Source organism: Andrographis paniculata, unplaced genomic scaffold (assembly GCF_009805555.1).
Source record: "Andrographis paniculata isolate CXL003 unplaced genomic scaffold, ASM980555v1 Contig76END, whole genome shotgun sequence".
NCBI classification, from domain to species: Eukaryota; Viridiplantae; Streptophyta; class Magnoliopsida; order Lamiales; family Acanthaceae; genus Andrographis; species Andrographis paniculata.
Window position 1 is genome coordinate 134,893 of NW_026137613.1, and position 21,982 is coordinate 156,874.

At 35.6% G+C, this 21,982-nt stretch overlaps 5 protein-coding genes across 5 annotated transcripts; 3 read left to right on the forward strand and 2 right to left on the reverse strand.

Annotated features, from left to right (window-relative positions):
* Window positions 1–4,735: 4,735 nt before the first annotated feature.
* LOC127266472 (uncharacterized) lies at window positions 4,736–5,569 on the forward strand. Its single transcript, XM_051296733.1, has one exon. The coding sequence runs from the start codon at window positions 4,736–4,738 to the stop codon at window positions 5,567–5,569; it is 834 nt and encodes a 277-aa protein (XP_051152690.1).
* A 1,236-nt stretch (window positions 5,570–6,805) lies between these two features.
* Window positions 6,806–8,219, reverse strand: LOC127266428 (desiccation-related protein PCC13-62-like). The gene is made up of 2 exons (XM_051296673.1): window positions 7,541–8,219; window positions 6,806–7,437 (listed from the first exon to the last, which is right to left on the reverse strand). The coding sequence occupies exons 1-2, from the start codon at window positions 8,102–8,104 to the stop codon at window positions 7,033–7,035; spliced, it is 969 nt and encodes a 322-aa protein (XP_051152630.1). The 5' UTR covers window positions 8,105–8,219; the 3' UTR covers window positions 6,806–7,032.
* A 4,278-nt stretch (window positions 8,220–12,497) lies between these two features.
* LOC127266473 (cell wall / vacuolar inhibitor of fructosidase 1-like) lies at window positions 12,498–13,076 on the forward strand. The gene has a single exon (XM_051296734.1). It carries the CDS (start codon window positions 12,498–12,500, stop codon window positions 13,074–13,076), a length of 579 nt encoding a protein of 192 aa, XP_051152691.1.
* A 2,840-nt stretch (window positions 13,077–15,916) lies between these two features.
* On the forward strand, window positions 15,917–16,714 carry LOC127266429 (cell wall / vacuolar inhibitor of fructosidase 1-like). Its single transcript, XM_051296675.1, has one exon. The coding sequence runs from the start codon at window positions 16,045–16,047 to the stop codon at window positions 16,633–16,635; it is 591 nt and encodes a 196-aa protein (XP_051152632.1). The 5' UTR covers window positions 15,917–16,044; the 3' UTR covers window positions 16,636–16,714.
* A 155-nt stretch (window positions 16,715–16,869) lies between these two features.
* On the reverse strand, window positions 16,870–20,649 carry LOC127266427 (galactokinase-like). Its single transcript, XM_051296672.1, has 13 exons — window positions 20,381–20,649; window positions 20,001–20,179; window positions 19,858–19,904; window positions 19,631–19,725; window positions 19,451–19,533; window positions 19,273–19,341; window positions 18,942–19,127; window positions 18,619–18,753; window positions 18,141–18,275; window positions 17,719–17,789; window positions 17,435–17,512; window positions 17,192–17,333; window positions 16,870–17,090 (listed from the first exon to the last, which is right to left on the reverse strand). Exons 1-13 carry the CDS (start codon window positions 20,541–20,543, stop codon window positions 16,974–16,976), a joined length of 1,500 nt encoding a protein of 499 aa, XP_051152629.1. The 5' UTR covers window positions 20,544–20,649; the 3' UTR covers window positions 16,870–16,973.
* Between the last annotated feature and the right edge of the window lie 1,333 nt (window positions 20,650–21,982).

The window sequence follows — 21,982 nt, forward strand, 5'->3', positions numbered from 1 at the left end:
GGACGTGTAGTGGTGGCGGTTGGCTCACAAGGGAATGAATAGTAGTAGTAGTAGTGTGGAAGGGAAACAATTAGGCTGGAAATATACATCAACAAAACAATTATCGATATCCCTATATTTATTTATTACTCTCCCTCCGTTTCAAACAAGTTGCAATATTTATGAGAAATAGAGAGAAATATATATTTTATTTTTTTATTTAGACGACATGAAAGAATAAAGTGTGAGATAGAGATTTAATAATTAATTATTTTTAAAAATATTACAGAGCGTTTGGAACAAAAAAAAATATTATAGGGTGCTTGGGACGGATGGACTACTATATTAGATATTATTGTCATGCGAAGCGAAGATGAGTCGGTGGTGTGAGATAAATTCACACATGGTTCGTTCATTCTAATTTACGAATTTATACGTCATAAAAAGTAAAAAGAAAAAATTATGAATTTATTTGATATTAATGTAAAATTTAATTTAATTTAATTTTTTTTGCAATAAAATAATATTTTTTATTAACAAAATCACGTATATCTAAAATAAAAAGCAAACAAACCTTTTTTTTTATTTATCAAATAAAAGTAATACAAGGTAATATATATATTTTTTCCTTTTACGTGTGCATTTGAAATTCTCAAGCATATGCAATAGAACAGAAATTCGGGTCGGGTCGAGTGGGGTGCACATTAAAAATATTGTTGTTTGGTGGGGCAGTTGAATTTGAGTCATAATTGGAGGGAGGGAGGAGCATCGAAAGCGACGAAAAGGCTGCCGTCGGGTCAAGCTCCCATTCCGTAGTTGGTCTTCCACAGCACACCAGACGCCAATCAGGATTTCATTTTTTTAATGTAAAAACAGGAGGTACCAGTGGTAGACTGGTAGTGCTGTGCTGTGCTGACTGTGTGCATGTGTTTTTACCTAATTCTTTATGTGTATACAACATACTATCATCCAAAATCATATCTAATGAACGTAATTCACCGTTTTATTACTTTTTAAATTCTGTGCCGAGAATAAAGGAAGGGTTTTCTTAACCTCAAATTTGACGCCATTCTTAATGCTCTCTCCCTCCGTCCCAAAATATTTGTCTTATTTTTCTATTTTAATCTGTTCTAAAACAATTGTCTTGTTTATTTATTTAGTAGTCGTGGTCTCCACTTTATAACAAAATTATTTATATTTTTTCATATTATCCATAATTATTACTCTAACATACTTTTGAAATTCTTCAAAACGCAAAGGCATTCTAGTCATTTACATTCTACTTTATATCTACTCTCAATTAAATACTATTATTCCTTAATTTTCGTGCCAACTCAATAAGACACTTTTTTTTAAACAAAGGGATTATATATTTTCTTAGTCTCATAATTAATAATTTTTAATAATTTTCTTTTGTCAATTCTACAAACGATGATTACTTTTTATTTTTAATAATTTTATAAATTTTAAATATATGTAATAAATATAAATTAATTAAATTAAAATTTTAACTCTTACAAGAATTTACTCAAATTCTTTTTATTTCTATTTTTTTCTTCAATCAACAAATATTTTATCTATCTTTAAAATTTTTTATTTTTTATAAAACTAATTTATGATAATGATAAATAAATAAATAAATAAATATATTATTTATTTGTATTCTATAAAATTTTATTTTTTACAAAATGATATTTATATTGTATATATTATTGAGAGATAATGCTAAAAATATTTAAAATACTAAGAAATCTAATCATATAAAAATAATATCATAACTTAATAACTTATTAATTTACACTACCTATAATATGGTGTCCCTAACAAAATGACTCATTCTTGATGGGATCGAGAGAGTATAATAATATATTTTTCACTTTTTTCTAATAAAAAATCAACATTAAATTCAAATTATTATTTTGTATATTAGCAATACAATTATTTAGAATTTGTTTGTTTTTTATTTAAAGTACAGAAAATTGTATAACTAATATAAAAATAATATTTTATATGAAATATTAAATTTTTAGTAATAATATATAAAAATATTATATGTATTGAAAATTTTGTGAAATAAAAATTATTGAAAAAACAAATAGTATATTTTACATAAAAAAAAAAATACTTTGAAATTAAAATACTAGAGAAATATATTTTTCATTAATAAAAAATATCAATGTAATACTCTGTTCCAAGTATCATTTTACTATTTTTGTTATATATTAATACTAAAATATTATTGATTTTTATTTCAATTACAAACATATCATTACACGTACAAGATAAAAAATCAAAGGACAAAAATATCAAAACCTTTTGCACACTTTCCAGTAATAAATAAAATATAATCAACTACAAAATCCAAATGATCTGGGACAAAGGGAGTAAAATTTATGTACTCCCTCTCAAAATAATAGTCCCATTTTTTTTTTCATCTGTGTTAAAACAATAATCATATTTTCATAAATAATTGCATAACCATAAAATTATTCTTATTTGTTTATTATTATTACAAAAATATTATAATTTTTTACACCAACACACTCACAATGACATTTTGTTTCTTTTAATCGTCTTTTTTATATCCATTTTTAATGTAATTGTTTTAAAATCATGTATCTAATTTCAATTTGACTATTCTTTTATGACGGAAAGAATAGAATGTTTTGTGCATTTAGGCCATCTTCAACCATTTATTCCATTTTTGCAGTAGCTACAGTAAAAAATATACTTAATCTACACTAATTTTACTCTAACCACAAATTTCAATTTATTTTATATAATTTTTTATATTTATAAATTACGCTCCAATTTTAATTTATTTTTACATTATAATCTATATTTATTTTAAAAAATAAAATTATAAATTATTTTTTAAAAAATAAAAATTGCACAATATACCTAAAAAATAAATAAATAAATAAATACACACAAAATCACAAAACACCGCAAAAACTTCACTAAAAAACGAAACGAAAGACTCCAAAAATAGAAGTGCAAAATTAGGGAATGATTTGAGGTGGATTGAAGCCCTCCCCTCACCACAAATTTTGCACAACCCACTGCCAAAATAGCGATTCGAGTTTATCTATTTAGTTTCAAATTCAACCTCAAGCTCGCTTCATAAAACCCGAGAACTTGAATTTTATATATTTGTTTGTTTAATATATAAATGAAATATATTTAATTTTATTTATAAACATAAATTTTGATACAGAAAATTTAATATATATTATCGTAACAAGTTTAACTGAATTATCCGCGATCTAAGCTGGTTTTTACAAAATATTAAAATTTTAACTTAAGTTGGACTCATTTATTTCTATAAATTTAAGTCTAGCGTTAAGCCAGATGAAACGACTTTCCTATTCCTATCACTTGTCATTCGATTGGACTCAAAATAAAAATTCAAACGACATGGATGAATATTTAATTTCAGTCATATGAAATTGATATTTATAAAGAAAATAAAATAATAGAAAATGTAATGTACTAACAAACGGATCCAAATAGTCATGCGCCGTGTCTTCTTTGATAATAATAATAATTAAGTATTATTTTATTTCCGCAAAAGTTAGACCAATTGAGGTTTGAATCAAGGAAGGGCTAGGGCTTGCTTGCATCATATATGACTGACTATTAATTAATTAGTTTAACATAATTTGGAACCTACTCGGAAATATTGATATTGTCTTTGTTCTATATATATATTTCAAATCATCATCAAGTCACCACCATAGTCCCTAGTCCATAGTCCATAGTCCATAGCTCTAGTAATTAACTTTCGCTTGTCTTCGTTATTGATTTAACCTACCTACCTACCTTTCAGCTCGCTCTAATACTACCCTATAGGCTATATATAATCTCCAAACTTAAGTTTAATGATTTATCATTAGAATTCTCCGCCTGCAGTTTTTAATAACTATCGAAACTTGTAAAATTAATTTGTTCAAAGTATGTAAAATCTAAAACCGAATATCTAAAATATCTAAACATCCCCTCAAACTCAAGTGGTAAAACAGAAATCAATTTGAGTTTATAAGAAAGTTGAATATAGACGCAAAACAAAAACACAAATAAAAATAATAGTTGACTCTCCATCGGAGCCGGACAGAGATGACTTTTCACCCCGAAACAAAAAATAAAAATGAAAATTAAAATGTATAAAAATAGTTGAATGAAAATTAATTTTAATAAATTTTATTTTCATTTTAAGAAAAAAATATAAGTAATAGAAATTTAGAATATACATAAATATTAAAAATTTATTTATATCTTCTCTTTCTTCTTTCTTTCATATGTCTATTCTATTAGTTGGAATATAAGAAATAAATTTTTTTGATAATAGATGATTTTGTGTCCGACCATTTCGAGTGAGGATCTCATCTTTGAATACACATTATTGTTGGATCTAAGATTTGAATTAACAATATTCAACAAGACTTTTAATTATGAGTAACAATGTAGAATGTCTATATTTAGTATCTGAATATTCAAATAAAAAATAAATTAGTCGGAGCGTACTATCATATCTGAATAGTAACAATTCCTATTCCTCCTCCTCCAAATTGTTGGGTATGTACGTACGTATGGTTGACCTGCTTTCACTCGCGCCTCCAATTTATTGCGCCATAACCGACTCCTCCTTCCATTCCCTCCCCTCCGTTCCCAACCATCTCTCTTCAATATCCCATTTCTATCATCAAATTCTTTACTTCATTCAATCCTCCAATTCATAACATCATATCAGATCGAGATGGCATTGGTGAACCAATCCCCCCCCACAACTCCACCTACCACTACCAGTAGCAGCAGTATTAATGTTATGATTCTTCTTCTTCTCATGCTGCTCCTAATCCACCCCCGTCTTCATGCGGCGGCAGCAAGATCCCCCATGTCCGCCGATCCCGCCCCGCCGCTCCCCTCTCCCACCGCCGCCGCAGAGGAACCCACCGTTCTCAGCTACGCCCAGTTCCTCCCCTCCTCCTCCTCCACCTCCAAAGATGTCTCGTCAGATCAGTCAGAGCAGCAGCAGCAGCTGGAGTCCTCCCTTAGCATGGACAGCAGCAGCAGCAACAACGACCTATCCTCCGGTATCCTGTCGCTCCAATTTCAGGCGGACCCCGAGGTCGAGAAGATCTGCCAGAGCACCGACTACCCCCACCTCTGCCTGGCGGAGGTCATCCCCAACCTGATCAACCTCCGAGGCAGCGGGCGCCGCATCGACACCGACGCCGTCCTCCAGGCGGCGGTCAAGGGGACCAACATGTTCGCCAAGCACTGCCAGGAGCTGGCGCAGGACTACGCCAACAAGCCCGGCAGCCCGCCGGAGCTGAAGTCGGCCCTCAAGGACTGCCAGGACGGCTACGACACCGTCGTCGACAACTTCGAGGAGACGCTGGAGGCCTTCGCCACGCACGACGTGGGCACCATGCGGAGCATGCTCAGCGCCGTCATCACCTTCGTCGGGGACTGCGAGGACAGCCTCAAGCAGCTGTCCGTGCAATCCCCCATGTCCGCCTACGCCGAGAAGCTCACCAACATGACCAGCAACTGCCTCGCCATCACTTCCCTCTTGACCAGCAACTGATTCATTGATATCGCTCATTACTTAATTAAATCCATCCTCCATCCATCCATCTCTCATCCCCTTCTCCTCCTCCATTCACACTGCTGTGCCTTGGTATTTATCAGTATCACCTCTTGCTGCAATGCAATGAAATTTATGTACGAGTGTATTGAAATTTATGTATGAGTGTATCTCAATTTGGCTGCTTTCTATGGATTAATTAATTAATTAATTATATATATGAGTTGCATGATATTATTTATATATATATATATATATATATATATGGAGATGAGATGAGATGAGATGGAGATGGAGATGGAGATGGAGATGGGGACGGGGACGGGGACGGGGACGGAGAAGGAGGATGACGATCATTGATCTTCTAATTACACTAGCTCACCTCCGATCCTTAAATCCTACACACGATCGATCGATGTTATGTGGTCTCCTGTAATTATTTAATATATATTACTAATTAATTAGCTTGCTGCTCTGCATCGTAATATTCTTCTTTCTATTTGATCATATTATATATATATATATATATCGATCTGATCTATGCTCGTGTGCAATTGATTCAAGGGCCACTTAATTACGTTGGCTTTATATCATCATCATCACTCGTGTATATATATATAGAAATTATTTATAGAAAATGCATGGAATTGCTTTTATAATTTGGTTGCGCATGCACAGCTCCCTGCCTCTTCACAATCTTGTAATGAGTAAATCACCAATGAAAATGAAGCATTGCATTGAATTGATTAATCTAAGCAACAAAAATTGAATCTAGTTTAAAGCAAGTCTAAGCAAGATTGGTATTGCTGCATGTATGATTTAGGAAGCTGAAGCAACCAAAGTGATCCAGTGCAGTGTCTCCTGGACAAGGAGTGAAGTAATTATGAATTACAAAGTGAAACATTTTTTCATTTTTGTTTTCGTGGAGTGTAGTATAGTATAGTATAGTTGCATCAAGTATTATTATATATAATAATAATTTTGATGTAAAACAATTTGACAGCAAACTGATATTTATCATCATTGTTGTACAACTTCTAAACTACTAGCTAGGGTCCTCTAATTAGACGTACAATTCATCGATCCTTTTCCGTTTCGTCACAATATTAATTCTTTTGTAACGATTAAAAAACAATAAATAAATAAATAAAACAACGAGGCACTGCATCACCACCGAGTATGAGAGAGAAATAAACTAGTTTAACTAAAATATGGATCATCGTCATCATCATCTCATTACACAAGTAAGTACTCATTTATTATATTATATATTGCTTTTGCTGATTCAGAATTAGAACGACATGTAATGTATATGAGTGTGTATGGTACGGTACTGTACTGTACTGTGCTGTGCTGTGCAGCAGGTGCATCACACGCCACGCCATGCTAAAATTGAGCATCCATTTATTTATTTATTTATTATCAGGCTAATTTATTAAGCCTACAGCCTACTGCTACCTTACCTACTGCTGAAAACGTTTTATGATTTTTGGTGGAGAGTCTAAATGCGACTTTGCGATTCGGCCATCGGCGCCCTTGGGGTAGAAGCCGCCGGGGACCGCCTCGCTCCCGCTGGCGTACACAATTCTGAGGATCTCCAGCGGGCTACGGCCGAAGGCCAGCGAGTAGCGGTCTCCGGCCAGCACGTTGCCCTCCACCTTACCCTCCGCGCCCTGCGCCGCCTCCACCACCAGGCCCTCGTCCTTCACGCCCTTCTTCCCCAGCTTGTTCCTCAGCCCGGAGATCCGGTTGGTGAACTCCGCCACCGTGTAGTTGTACGGCGCCACCTTCTCGTTGGCGCGCTCGTACAGCAGTGCGCGGAGAACGGCGTCCTGCCCGGACTCCACTCCCAGCAATCCGGCCACCAGCTGATGATGACATCGATCAATTAGTAATTATGATTATGATTATTATTATTATTATACAGTATCTTTTTATTAATAACAAATAAATACTAGGATCACAGTGGACCTCTCTGGAGGCGGGGCTCTGGAGCTTGGGGTTGGCCCCGACGTATCCGGTGAGGCCGACGTAGGGGACGACGTAGGATGCGATGAGGTAGTTGAGGTCGGTCGCGTAGGGGTCGAACGCCGGCTCCAGCTGCCTCTGGAACGCATCGTCCATCACGCGCGCGAACGACTCCGCGCTCAGGTTCAGCGCCGGCCTCGGGAACCCCTTCACCGCGTGCTGTATGGCCCTGAGGTGGCCGAACTCCTGGTAGGCAAACTGCGTGATGATGTCCTTGATGAGCGGGCTGAGGCTGGCCTGCTTCACGCCGGCGGGGGGCGGCCCGCCCTTTGCGAGATCCGGGGCGAGCTGGTCGAGGCCGCGGCCCAGGGCGCCCCACGCGAAGAACTCGGCTTCCAGGTACTCCAGGTTCAGCGGGAACTCCAGGAGGTCCACATCGGATTTTGGGAGAGGACCACCAGTATCATCGTGCGAGGCGGCGGCGGAGCACGCCAGAATAACAAGCACGGCGGCGGCGGCGATAATTGTTGTTGTAAAGGGAGAGGGAGAAGGAGAAGGCATCATCATTGAATGTGAATGTGAATGTACGTATGGTAGTAGAGTAGGGTCTGTTGACTTGGGCGGGCTTCTTTTCTTGATAATCTTCCTCCCTTTAAACGGTACCTTCCGTCTTTGGTACTTAGTACTTGTAGTAATTAATTGATACTATTATTAATTTATAGGATGAGAAGTACAAGGAAGGAGAAGGGGTAGTGGGCACGTGTCGAGCGGAGCGGGAATGAAGTGATGAAGAAAGGCAGCAAGAAGCCCCACATGTATATATATCTTGCGTGGCGCTACCTGCATGCCTGCCGATCCAATCCAATTCCATTCCATTTTGTATAGCGCATTAATTAATTAATTGATGAGGAGGAGGAGTGAAGTTGTTTAATTTTAGATGATGATGAGGAGGAAGACGATGACCGCCTTGACTTTGAGGAGCAAGAAGGAAAGAAAGAAAGAAAGAAAGCGCATGCATGAAGTAATTCTATTTATCACTACTAATTAACAGATCAGATCATTAATGACCGACCAATTAAGTCGATGTGGGACAAGCTAGCCAGTCATAAATTGAAAGCAGGTAGGCGTATGTACATACGTACGTATATATGAAGAAGTAATATATGTTTTTTTTTTTTTTTTTTTAAGCTGCAAACTAAGCTAGCTGCAGATATAGCTGCCGATATAGTTTGAAAGCATCGTAAGTTTGAACCGATAACTTGACGATCACAAATCTATTCCTACGTAATCATCAGTAATTTACTAAGGGATGTCTGGCTCAAGACATGATGCACTTATGACACTTAGTGTTTTATCATTAATTCAATAAAGTTAGTTTTTATTAAAGTATCAATAAATTGGTTATAGTTATCAACAAGTTCTGACAACTAATTTTTCTTTACAATTTAGGTAATTAAGTACAACCGTTAACTACCTCTAATTAAGCAAATAAACCTAGGTGCGCCCATAAGAATACTGTCTAATCGCATTCTAATCTAGAAAAACTCAATTCAAAACAATTTATACCTAAGAGGAGCAAATAGATTTGATTGTCTAACCCCGTGAAGGAACTATTCAATCCGGTTGTCACATATTCAAGTGTGAATACAATTACGGATATTCTATCTGAATTGATTTTAGATTATCAAAATAATTCAAATATCGGTACGAAAATATTCAATCAATCTAACAATCACAAACGTTATTATCATAATTAGACAAATATTGATATTCAAAAGAACTTTTATAAAGAAAATTAAGAATCTCCAAAACACAAGAACCAAAACATTATCATCACTCACACAAGAAAAGTATATACTCCATAATCAATAACAAAGAATAATAGAGAAAGATAAAGTAATAGTGGGAAGGAAAATCTTCTCTGTCGATTTGCTTCTGCGCGATCTATGATTCAGTCTCGTCCTCTTGTGCGTATTTGCTTCTCTTTATTTTTTTTCTCTGCCTGTGATCCTCTATATTTATTTAATTTTTGCCCTAATTATTTTGTAGTTGGGCTTTTGGGACTAACTAGGTGATACAAATTTGGATTTTTCTTTACTTTTTATGTCAATTAGCGCATAGCAAATAAACAATATGCATATAAATTAAGTAGAATCCAATCAAAATTAATCAAATATCGCATATGATATGAATATAAAATGCATACGATTTCTAATTATATATATACACATACAATTAGAGGGGGCGTGAAAGAGCTGAGATCTAGAGGCCACCTATACGTGGTATATAAATAAATATATATGTATAAATAATTACATATATATCATATATAAGGTATATTATAGATGGCATGAAAGACCGGATTTCGAGGCTGGTGATCCATCCCTATATATATACTACTATCAATCAAATTAGCTAGCTACGGTGATAAATTGAAATATTTGATTGTAGCTTAATTGCTAGCTTACTGGTGATTTTCATTAATGATGATTTGTGTTATATATGATTTATTTTGCAATATTTTGGGCAATCTTTTTATACAAAATTTTGTATATATACTCCTCATAGTGTGTTTTTTATTGTGTAATAAGTTTCATGGAATTGGCAAATTTTGGGGCGTATTTGGGAGAAAATGAGCAGAACACGCAAAGGTCTTAGGCGTGATCACGAGAGTACAATGTGAAAAATGTGAAAATTCACAAAAAAACCCTTCGAGATAAATTGGCATTATAAAGATTACGAGGGATTTAATTGCTCAGGGGATCTAATTAAAAATTGATCACGGGATGGAGAATTAAAAGACTCAGTTTTGCAAATAAAGATGGAGGAGAAAGAGACTACCATGTTCTTCGCCACGACATTATTTCTTGAATGAGAGAAAGGAGAAACGAGAACACGGCAAAATGCAGAGAACTTGGAGGAGGATTGCACACGACTTTTCGAAGCATTCTTCTTCTATTATAGTATTGTTCTTCCTTATTTATTTGAAAAGAATTGAAAGCATGATAAACTTTTTCAATTGTTTTTTGTTTTCAATTTCTATGAATTTTGAGTAATTTCATTTCTAGCGTAGGTATGAATTGATGTTTGGGATTGAATTTGTGAGATTGGTTTTGTTTAATTTGGTGTGATGTTGGGTATTTTTAATTCTTCTAATTTACGAGTTTAGAAATCTTAAATTGATTATTGCGCACGTATTTATTTGAGATTTCATAGCTAAATTGGATATTGTCACCCGTAATTGTGTAATACCTAGAGGAAGACTCTACAGAAGAATTGGAATCAATTTTAAAGACGTCGAGTCAATAAAACTACGGTCGTACCTAGGATTCTCATTCGATTAGGGAAATAGCTAACGGTCGTATCTTAGCTATCGACAAAGTAAGGAAAAGTTGGTTGTGAACGCGTGTAGATTAACTATAACCTATTTATCCAACTAGTCAATAAACTTGATTTTTAGTTGATGGACAAATTTTATATCCCAAACAGAAAAATTTATGCGTATGCTCGAGTTTGATTATATTTGATAAACCATCTTGCATTTATTTTATTTTATTTTATTTTATTGAGTGAATTTATTTTCTCAAATTTAGTGTGATAAATCAGACCCCCTATTATAGTATAATCATAAATAACCGAATAGTCAATATTGTTGTTGTTCCCTGCGGAGACGATCCTACTTACCGAACTGCTGCATTTTGCAAATTTTTTGTGGCATAGGAACTTTATTTTCCAAATTAGTATGTACTACTCCCTCATTTTCAAATAAAATATTTACTTTTTTTTATTTTGGTTTTTTTCGTATAATTTGTTTACTTTTTTTTTTAAAAAAAAGTAATGATTATATATTTTAATTTCATTTTAAATTTTATAATTTATAAATTTTTAATTAAATTATTTAATTATTTTAATTTTAATTTATAATTATTTTTACAAGATACATTTTTTTAATTAATTCTTAATTATATTTTATATAAATTTCAATATTTACAATAATGTAGAGAATTTAGCCAAGACAAATAGAATATTAATTATATGTATGTAGGGTCGGGTGGTAGAGAAGAGAAAATAGTAATGGCCACCAACCCATATACTTTAATACTAATAAAACACATTAGGCCCTTTAATGTTTTATTCCACGCATAAAAGCCCAACGAAATATTATTTCAGTTAGTCGGCCATTGGAGCATTTAATCGTTCATGGGAGGTGGGATGTGCTAGACTAGACTGTTTCTTTGAGATGAGACATAATCGTCGGGCTTTTCTGCTCAGAATAAGATTAAAGGGCCTAATGTGCTTTATTAATATTAAAATATTACGTGCATATATAGATATATGAGTGTTTTTATGTATTTTTATGTTATATATATATACTTTATTTAAAATTAGTAAATTTGTAGGATTCCCGTTTGCAAATATATAAATTAGTGACGGTATTTTTAACCTTGGAGATGATCATTTTATACATGAATATAGTAATATAGCATCAGAGTCTAGGTGTTGAAACTCAGGATATAGCCTCTAAGCAGGCAGGGCGGGCTAAAGTGGGCATGGGCGCGAGTCACTTCATTCAGGCTATAGTAATAGTATGGTAGAAGGACCACGCTCGCTCCCTGCCTGCCTGCCTGCCTTGATCATAATGAGTAGTAGTTTATGTAGTGGTGCTGCCTCCTCGATCCTATCCTGCATTAATTAAGTCATTCATTTAATATTTATTTATATATGTTTGATTCATTTTAAAAATACTATGCAGCTAACTAGCTAGCTAGCTGCTTAAAATTTAATAAAGCTAGATCGATGCATAATTAATTAATTATGGAGTATCTATGAGGAGGGAGGCAAACAAACAATAACTAGTGTGTATATATATATTATAGAGCAGCGCGCAGTGCATCATCATATGCATCCCCAATTAATTAAGTATCCATCCATCCATCCATCTCTAATTAGAACGACCAACATGACCAAGTGCATGAAGAACTTGATTATATTGCTAATTAGCTCTCTGATTCTGACTTGGAACCCAATCCACTCTTCATCATCATCTGCCCATGCGAATGCAATACTATCATCCCAATCCCAATCCCAATCCCAGAATAACAATCATAATGCCGGGCTGATCGAGTCTACGTGCAAGAGCTCCGACAGCTACTCGCTCTGCGTCTCCACTCTGGAGGCCGACGGCAGGAGCGCCAACGCCTCCGACGCCAGGCAGCTGGCCCAGATTCTGGTGGACGCCGTCAGAGCCAAGGCGGAGCAGGCCCTCTACAGCCTCCGGCAGCAGCCGTCGGTGCAGCAGTGCTCGGCAGCCTACAGGAGCATCCTGGACGAAGATGTGCCCAAGGCCCAGCAGGGCCTGCAGACTGGGAACCCGCAATTGGCCGGTGAGGGGATGGCCGACGCGGCCGCAGCTGCTGCGGCCTGTCAGCACTCGCTCGTCTCGGCCTCAGGCAATAAGCAGTCGGTGCTGAGCGTGGTGAGCCAGGTGGTGCGTGCCGTCGCCCAGATCGCCAGGTCCATCATCACCAGCGTCCTCTAGACTAATTATTAATTAATCTTCTCATGATTAATACATACATACTACTACTGCTACTCACTCTAGGGATCCATGTGATCAATTCGATTGATCAGTTTATGAATTAGTTATATAACATGCATGGATCTATATATATGTGTATGTAGTGGGGCAATAAACATGTTCGAATTCATAATAAATCGTCTCTAGACTAGCTAGAGTAAGACCGGATCGGAGTTTTTATTTTATTTGCTGTTGTTGGGAAAATGTTTTATTTAATTTGGTTTAAATTAGTTCACTTATTAGTAGATTTGAAATCCCATTCCTATTCAATAAGTTTAGACTTGAAATAATCAATTGCATAAGGTATGTATTGCAAATTATAGTATTATGCTTTACTAATGTATTAATGGAACATGCATGCCCCTCCATCAATCACTGCAAAAATATTTGCAAACTAAACATTGTTCGTTGCATATAATCAACCTGGATCGAAAGGTGATGAAATGCAATGGTCTCACTACTCTCAAGCATATGTCTACATGAATCTTGTTTGTGCTGGGTATCAGTAACAAAGTCTCAACAAAAATGGCCTGACAGATCATTGTATTGTGAAAGTTCAATTTTCAAATCATTGTATTGTTTTGGATTATACGAAATTTATATTGGAATAATATAAATACTCAATTTTGATTTCATGCTTTCAGTATATCTACTAAATATGAATTGTATATATAAGAATTGGATTACAACATGTCTATATAAAGAGTGTACACAGCCCCCATCAGCTACTAACTAGACGGACTAATACAATGGATTATTACTAACACTCCTCAAACTCAAGATGGTAAAGTAAAAATTAATTTGAATTTGTTCAAAATTCTAGAAAAATGATCTGACAAGAGGGATTTGGTAAAGATGTCCACAATATGATCTTCGAAAAAAATAGGGTACAAGCGAACATTGAAAAGTGTCTGTACAAACATACTATCGGACAAAATAACAATCAATTTCTATATCCTTGGTGCACTCATGGAAAACATAATTATGTGAGATTTGGATAGCACTCGCACTGTCATGATAGAGAGAAGTGAAAAATGAATGAGGAGCCTCAAGATCGGAAAGAAGTCAATAAATCCAAAGTAACTCAGAAGTGGAATCAGCAAGTGCAAGATACAACTGTCTGTTTCTTCTCAAAGTTCAAAAAATAACAGAGTTGATCTGTAAATTATATATACCAAATACATTAGTGTGTTTGTTTAAAGAATTTGTCCCAAATCCAACAATTCATCCAATTTCATCCCCCTTCCTCCAAAATATCAAATCAAACAACTATTTTTTATTTTTATATTATATTAAAAATTAATTTTACATTCAAAACATCATATCAATACCTATTTATATCACATCATACAACTATTACAATTCAAAATTTTTACTATTCAAATCTCAATTCAAAATGGGAGAGTCGTAATGAAAAGAAAAAAACCTATATTGAAGAAGTACAACGATGAATTCGGTGAATTGAACCAAGCTTGGAGCGTATGTTTCAGACCATAAAGGGCATGGTGCAACCTACCTATTTTTCTGAAAAAATATAAACTAGATGGGTGACTGTTGGGATATGAAGCCTGATTATATCCTAAAATCTAGGATATGATTTGGATATTATATTTTAGATTTTAGAGATATAATTTTGATATTATTGTCAAAGTCTTAGGCTATAAATATCCATGTATTCTCACTTTAACATGTGCCTGCGTACTTTATAGTAAAATTCTTGGCTTGGCAGGGCCCCCAGACGTAGATCATTGTGATCGAACTGGGTTACCAAATTCTTGTGTTCTTTTGTCCTTGTTATCTCATCTTGATTTCCTGGAAATTTCCGTAACAGTGACTCATGTAGATTTCCTTGGACAGATTCCCATGCAAAATAATTATTTACATTCAAACGTAATAGGGACCAATGACAAACAACCACAATGGCAAAAAAAGTGGACAGTGGTCAACCGAGCAATGGGAGCAAAAATGTATATGCAACAACAAATTCTCATTCAAAAATACATTCTTCACATCCAACTGTAATATGGACTATTGATGGACAGCCACAACGGCCAGGAGAAAATGAACAGTAGTCAACCGAACAACGGGAGCAATCGTGTGTATACAACAAACATGATCGTATTGTTGCAAAGAATACATAAAATAATTGTGCATCAGAATCATACAGCTTTGTAAACACGGAGATTTTACAAAATATGATTGTGTTCCTTATACACGGCTGTATATACGTAAATAAGTGTGTCTAGATGAAGCAGCGTCGTGTATCACAAAACGCCGCTTTGTATAAATAATACCTACAGACACATTTGGTGTTCAACTTGGTATAGCTAGTCAATCAAATGCGGTTGCCTTGATGTCATATGTCGATAGAATCCGTTAAAATCATAACGGAATTACGGAAATTGTATATTTTCGATAGAGATGTGATCAATTTTATATGGAAAATTAACATAAAAACAAGTTTTGCACAAACTAACCCGTAATAGGACAAATGGCATTATTTTCTTCTTTTGCTCTTTTAATTCACTTGCACATGCAGATGATTGTATCGCATATTTTTGTGTTATAAATAATATACTTGTATCCCATTTACGAGTGATCAATATCCATTATCACATCTAATCCCACTTTATATATATATATATAAAAGTGGATTCAATCAATAGACTTAATCCTAATCTCCTAGTGCAAAAAAGGCAAAAGCTGGAAAAGCAACGGTTCCGATTAGATCAAGAAATGTATATAAATATGTCCACATGTCATGTCATCTTCTCTTATTATTGTAGTAATTTATTTCTTTTTTATCTTCTTGTCTATTTATCTCTGCTTTCTTTGTGTGTGTGTGTGTGTGTGCCGTTTAAATACTCCATCCCCCTCCCTTGTCCCTTCCCCTATGCAGAGACATGTAACAACTAAATAATTTATTATTATGGCGATGAGGACTCAATTCCAGCTGATCTCTCTTGTTTTTGTGCTGCTGCTGCTTCTTCTTAGCACCACCACCACCACCACCGCCGCCGCCATCAGCAGTTCTCAATATTCCCACCTCATCGAATCCACCTGCAAGAACACCCCACACTTCCAACTCTGCATGACCACGCTGCTGCAGGGAGGGCACGGCACCACCGCCGACGTTGCCGGCCTGGCCCTCATAATGGTCCGGGCTGTGAGGGACAAGACCAGAGCAGCCATCTCCACCCTCAAAACTTATCCGACGACAATCGAGAGGGGAGCCGACCCCAGGCTGGTGCGGGCGCTGCAGGACTGCGCCCGGGCATACAACGCCGTCATGGTGGCCGACGTGCCAGAGGCAGTGGAGGCACTCACGAAAGGAGACCCCAAGTTCGCAGAAAATGGGATGGCGGACGCCGCCGTGGAGGCCGATGTCTGTGAAGATGCTATCGCTGCCGCCGTCGGAGCAGGGGCGAGAAACCCATCGCCAATTGCAATGAGAAGGATGAATAAAGCAGTGAGGGAACTCGCCGAGGTTGCTAGAGCCATTATCAGAAATTTGCTTTGATTTAAATTATTAAATGTAGAGATCGGACTGCTTTAGTTCAATTCGTGTTAAAGAATAAATACTACTATCTATTGCGCCACCACGTGTATGTATGTAAGTATGTAGCCTGTAGGTAGCTTTCTTGATCACTGATATGGCCAAAATGTCATGTTAATTGAAAAAAAACAAAACAAAAAAAAAAAAAAGGATCGAAATCCCATGCACAGACAGACAAGCCAAGACAAGCCAAACCCATGAAACAAAAAAACCAACAATTTATTCTCAGCACCTCCTGAAATATCATCATATCCGATCGAATTGCCTAACAAGAAAGAAAGCTTAGCTTTACTTTCTCTATTTCAACCTTGCTGCTGGATGATGGCAGCTCCACTCGATGGCTTCGAAGCGAAGACGTATAGGCCAAGATCATCCTTCCGGATAACCCCCTTGTCGATTCGTGACTGGAAATATTGCTCCTGAAACCACCAATTCAATGGCCACCATGCATGTTCATGCTGATGTTCATATGACATACATATATATCTCCAATTGAAACTGGAACGCCGGCAACACTAACCTTCAAGTTAAGGATAAACTGTGGAACGATACTCTCCTTGACCAGAGCAACAGCACAGCCACCCCATCCAGCTCCTGTAAGCCTTGCTCCCAGAGCACCATTGTCATGGCAGACCTTCACAAGCTCTTCCAATTCAGGACAGCTGATTATAATGGCAGATCGCACTAGGGTCAGATTAATAAGCCCAGGTATATGTAAAAGTTATTTTAACACTTCTACCCTGTGAAATCATCAAAAGTGTACCTGCACTCGTACAAGACACTGCAGCTGTAGTGGCTGTCGTTCATCAGGTCCCCTATCTTTTTCAGCTTCTCTTCTTCACTGCATAAAGTGAGAAGATACTATTAGAATTTATGAGAATGTTGATCTGAGGAAGGAACAGATGAACACCCAAAAAAAAAGAAAAAAACAGAAAGTTTGCTTCAGCAAATATCAAAATCCTGGCAAAAGAGGAAGAACAGCAAACCATAGAGATATCAGAACAGTGAGAAAAAAGTAAATGGAGTGATTGAAACTCCTCCACTTGCCTTGATTCGGACGATACAGCATCTTTAAAAGCATAGACTCGTTTTGCTTCCGAGTACACATGAGCAGCTCTCTGGAAGTCATTCAAGAAGATACTAAGGTAAAATTATGGGAACATAGGATAATCACAAGAAATAAATAAATAAATAAAAGATACACCCAAGTATGAATTTTCCACCCCCTTCCCTTCTGGAACAGTTTGTCCAGTAAATATAAAAGATGGTTGAGGGCAGCCATTAGGGAGTTTAATTGAACTAGAACATACACAACAACACATAGTAAGGCTAAAGTCTATGAATACGGGGTCTGAGGATAAAAATAGCATACATAACTGGTTGGAATATATATAGAACCAAATGGAAATTTCCAAAGTCAACAACCACATTGACATTGTAAAGCACAGAGAATAGAATTACAAACATACCTTGTGTAACTTAAAATACTCGGCAGCTCTCAAGACATCCAGTGAAGAAGGAGAATTGGCAAAAACAACTTCCAGCTTTTCATTGATGATTTGCTCAATATCCTCAGCGCTGTAGGGTTCTTCTTTTAAGAATTCCTGTGGATGTATGTGTACAGCAATTACAATCTGATTCCTAACAAAGTTCAGCATCATTTACACAAACCAGAAGATTAGGGTGTTGTTTTGTGTTTTCTTTTTGTATTCTTAGTTCTAATGTTTTTTATGTGAAAATACTCGTCGGATGTGATGTTTTTATAGAAATAAAAATAAAAGATTGAAGGTTAAAAAATAAGGGAAAGGTAGACAGCAGAACAAACCCTAGTTGACATGCTTAGGCAATTGAATGTCACTAAAAATATGATGGCCAACTGCTGTCAAGAACAAGCACTTGCAGGGTAATACTCTTTGTAGAAATATTGCCTCTTTCAAAATCACATACCTTGACCGCGAGAACTGGATCAGATGAGCCACGTGTGCTAGCAAAAGAAATGCACAACTCTTCGACGTCCGAAAGTGTCTTCACCTTGGTTATTGCCTCCTCAGCATTCATCCCAAGCTTTATGCCTAATACAATCTGCCCAACCCAATCACTAAATATTAGCTGACTCAAAGTGGAAAAGAAATATAAGGCAGCTATTACATTGAAACCTATAAGCAACATCAAAACCAAAGTTACACTGGAAATAAATCACTGGATTATAGTAAAGCAGTACTAAAGTAAATGCTCTCTGAAGATTTTCTAAAATGCTATAACAGACTCACTGAAGCTAAACGGCATTCAACAACCCTGTTGTTATAATTAGTTGCTGCTGTAACCGCTTTCTGAGATTCAGCCAGTGAATGAGCAATGACGAATGTTCCACCAGCAGGAAGCTGCACCTCCGTAGCGCGAATGGGATTGAAATCAATCAGTGCTGCAAAGCCGGATTGAGCCATCACAGATATTGCCTGTGCCAAGCAGCAGTAATCACATTTCCAAATGCAAGAATCCACACATATAGAGTGCTAAGGCTCCATTATTTTGCAGTGTTAGCAACCTTGTAAGAAACAGAACAAAATACATACATGAATACTTTCGAAGCATGTAAATTACCTGATCCATTCCCCCAGATTGAGTTCCGATATGCCTCTCACATTCACAAGTGAGTTGAGCAAGTTCTTTCTAGAAGTGAATTGTGAAAAACAAAAGGAATGTTACAAGCACAAAGAAACAACCGTGCATTTTTTGTATATACAACGATTAATACAAGATATACAAAACACTGAAATACCTTGGCAAAGCTCGAGCCCAATACTGCCATTATAGCAATAGTCGAAGAGCAAACAAATGCAGCAGAGCTCGATAGACCCGATCCTATACATACGAGAAGAAAGAAACATGACTCAAACATCAAGTACAAGCATTGATTTAATCAATAGCCTGGTCAGCACTCATAGCTCGGGCAAAATACCAGTTGGAACAATGCCATCCACCATCACCTCAAGTCCAACAGTGTCGCCAACATCTAATCCCTTCGATTTGGCATACTCATAGAAACCTTTGTACCTGAAAGCTCAACAGAATAGCTCCAAAATGAACTCCTAAGACTGCCCAACACTCTCCAAAAAACTAACCAGCAAGATCAGACTCTTAAGAATCTGCTGTAAGAAAATTCCAAGAAAATCAACAGTATCGTACCCACAAATGAAATAGTGACCCCATCTGTGATTCTTCAAATCAATTTCCTGAAAAAATACAAGTGCCCGAGAAATCAATGTATATAGGCATGTGATTGCACATATTGATCCGTCGTTCAATTGATAGAATCAGGAACATGCTACCTGATCAGGATCAGCAGGATAAGTACACATAGGATACTTCTCAGCATTCACATTCGAAATCCGAAGACCCTTCTCCCTTTCGACTTTTCGTATGGCCACAATCGTGTCTTGCCTGATCGCCATCGGCAACACAGAATAACCTTCATAGTCTATATGCTCTCCGATCAAATTCACCCTCCCTGCGGAGCACACACACAACAGAAAAGAAAAACCCGAAACTTCAATTCAGTGTTTTGAAGAGCTCATACAGCAGGCAACCTAAGCGGCGAGCACAAACGCCATACCAAAGGGATCTTAGTCAAAACACAGTCATAGCCGCTATGACACTCTAATCATCCTCAAGTCAAGCCAACGATACGAAGAGCTAGCTATGTTTTTACCTGGAGATCGGGCGTAAATATCCGGGGATTGGCCAAATGATTCAATGAATTTTGACTTCAATTTGCCGAACCGAAGCTCCGCTTCCTCAAGCTGCGACCCGGTTCCATAAACGGGCTCGAGAGAGTTGAAAATGGGCACCGGCAAATCCTCGTGTCTCGCCATTACTTCTGCCGTCCTACGATCGTCAAGTTCTCTGTTACGATGGAGTACAGGGAGGAAGAGGAGAGGCAGCAAACAATACAGTTTACTTTATGTGGGTGGGGGTGGGGGTGGGGGTGCGGGTGGGATTCGAGAAATTTTGGAGTTTTGTGGGGGGGGCTGGCTGGTTGATTTGAGAGAAAAATGTATTCAGCTTTTCGTAGAAAGGAATCGACTTTATCTTAGGAATTGAAACTTATTACTGATTTGCAGGGGTGCCCCATGGAAAATACATTTATTAAAAAAAATTGTATAGTACTTCATCAGTCTTCGTTGCGGTTTGGTTTTTGTCCGTCCCATATTACTTTTTTTTTTTTAAAATAATTATACATTTTAATCTTATTTTAAATCTTTTAATTTTATTCTTTATCTACAAAGTAGCAGATATATTACGTGGGACAAAGAAAGTATATAATTAAAATAAATTTAAAATATTTATATTAAAATATTATTATATAGTTTATGTGACAGGATACTTTTTCCGTCTCACCTTTCAATAAAAGATAATTTTTTTTATTTTTATAGTAAATTTATTTCTCTTAAACATATTTAACAAATATAAATCAATTTAATTATATTTTTAATTTTTTACATCCACTCAAACTCCTTTTCTATTTTCATTTCTCTCATCAGATATCTTTATTTAATACTTTTCATTTTTTATAAAATTAATTTTAAATTAATTATAAATAAATATATTTTCTTGTATTACATAAATGATATTCATATTATATGATAAAAAAATAATAAACTAATGTCATAATTTATTATTAATAACTACTTAAAAGATAGTGTTACTAACCAAATGACTCATCTCTCGCGCGGGACAGAGGGAGTATTATTTTATAAGTAATAAAATTTTAAATAATATAAATAAATACTAAATATTATTAAATTAATTTATATTTAGTAAACTTTAAAAATAAAATAAAATAAAAATGTCAATTGAAGTGGACAAAAACAAATTGAAACGAGATTGAAGAAGTATAATTTAATTGTATTACTAATGTAATTAAAATAAACAACTTATTAATTATTCTTCTGATCTCAATCAACTTAAACTAGTAAATTGAATCAAGACAAGATTTTCCCCTTGTTTATCTAAACCAAAACGGCTTTGCATTGTGTTCGTCGATGCTGCTTTTGTTCTAATCATCTTGATTTTTTCTTTTATTTAATATTATTAAACATATATTTTTTTTTATAAAATATCAAATTAGGGGTCATATTTAATTTATGAGTATTGATTTTTAAATATTAATTATTGTATCGTAATACAAATAAAGAGAAAATGACAAAAAAAAAATATTTTTATTATTAGTATCTTATAATACTAATACAACAAATAAATATAATCTTTTTAAAAACGGAGGAACAGAAAATTAACTTGTTATCATTTGTTT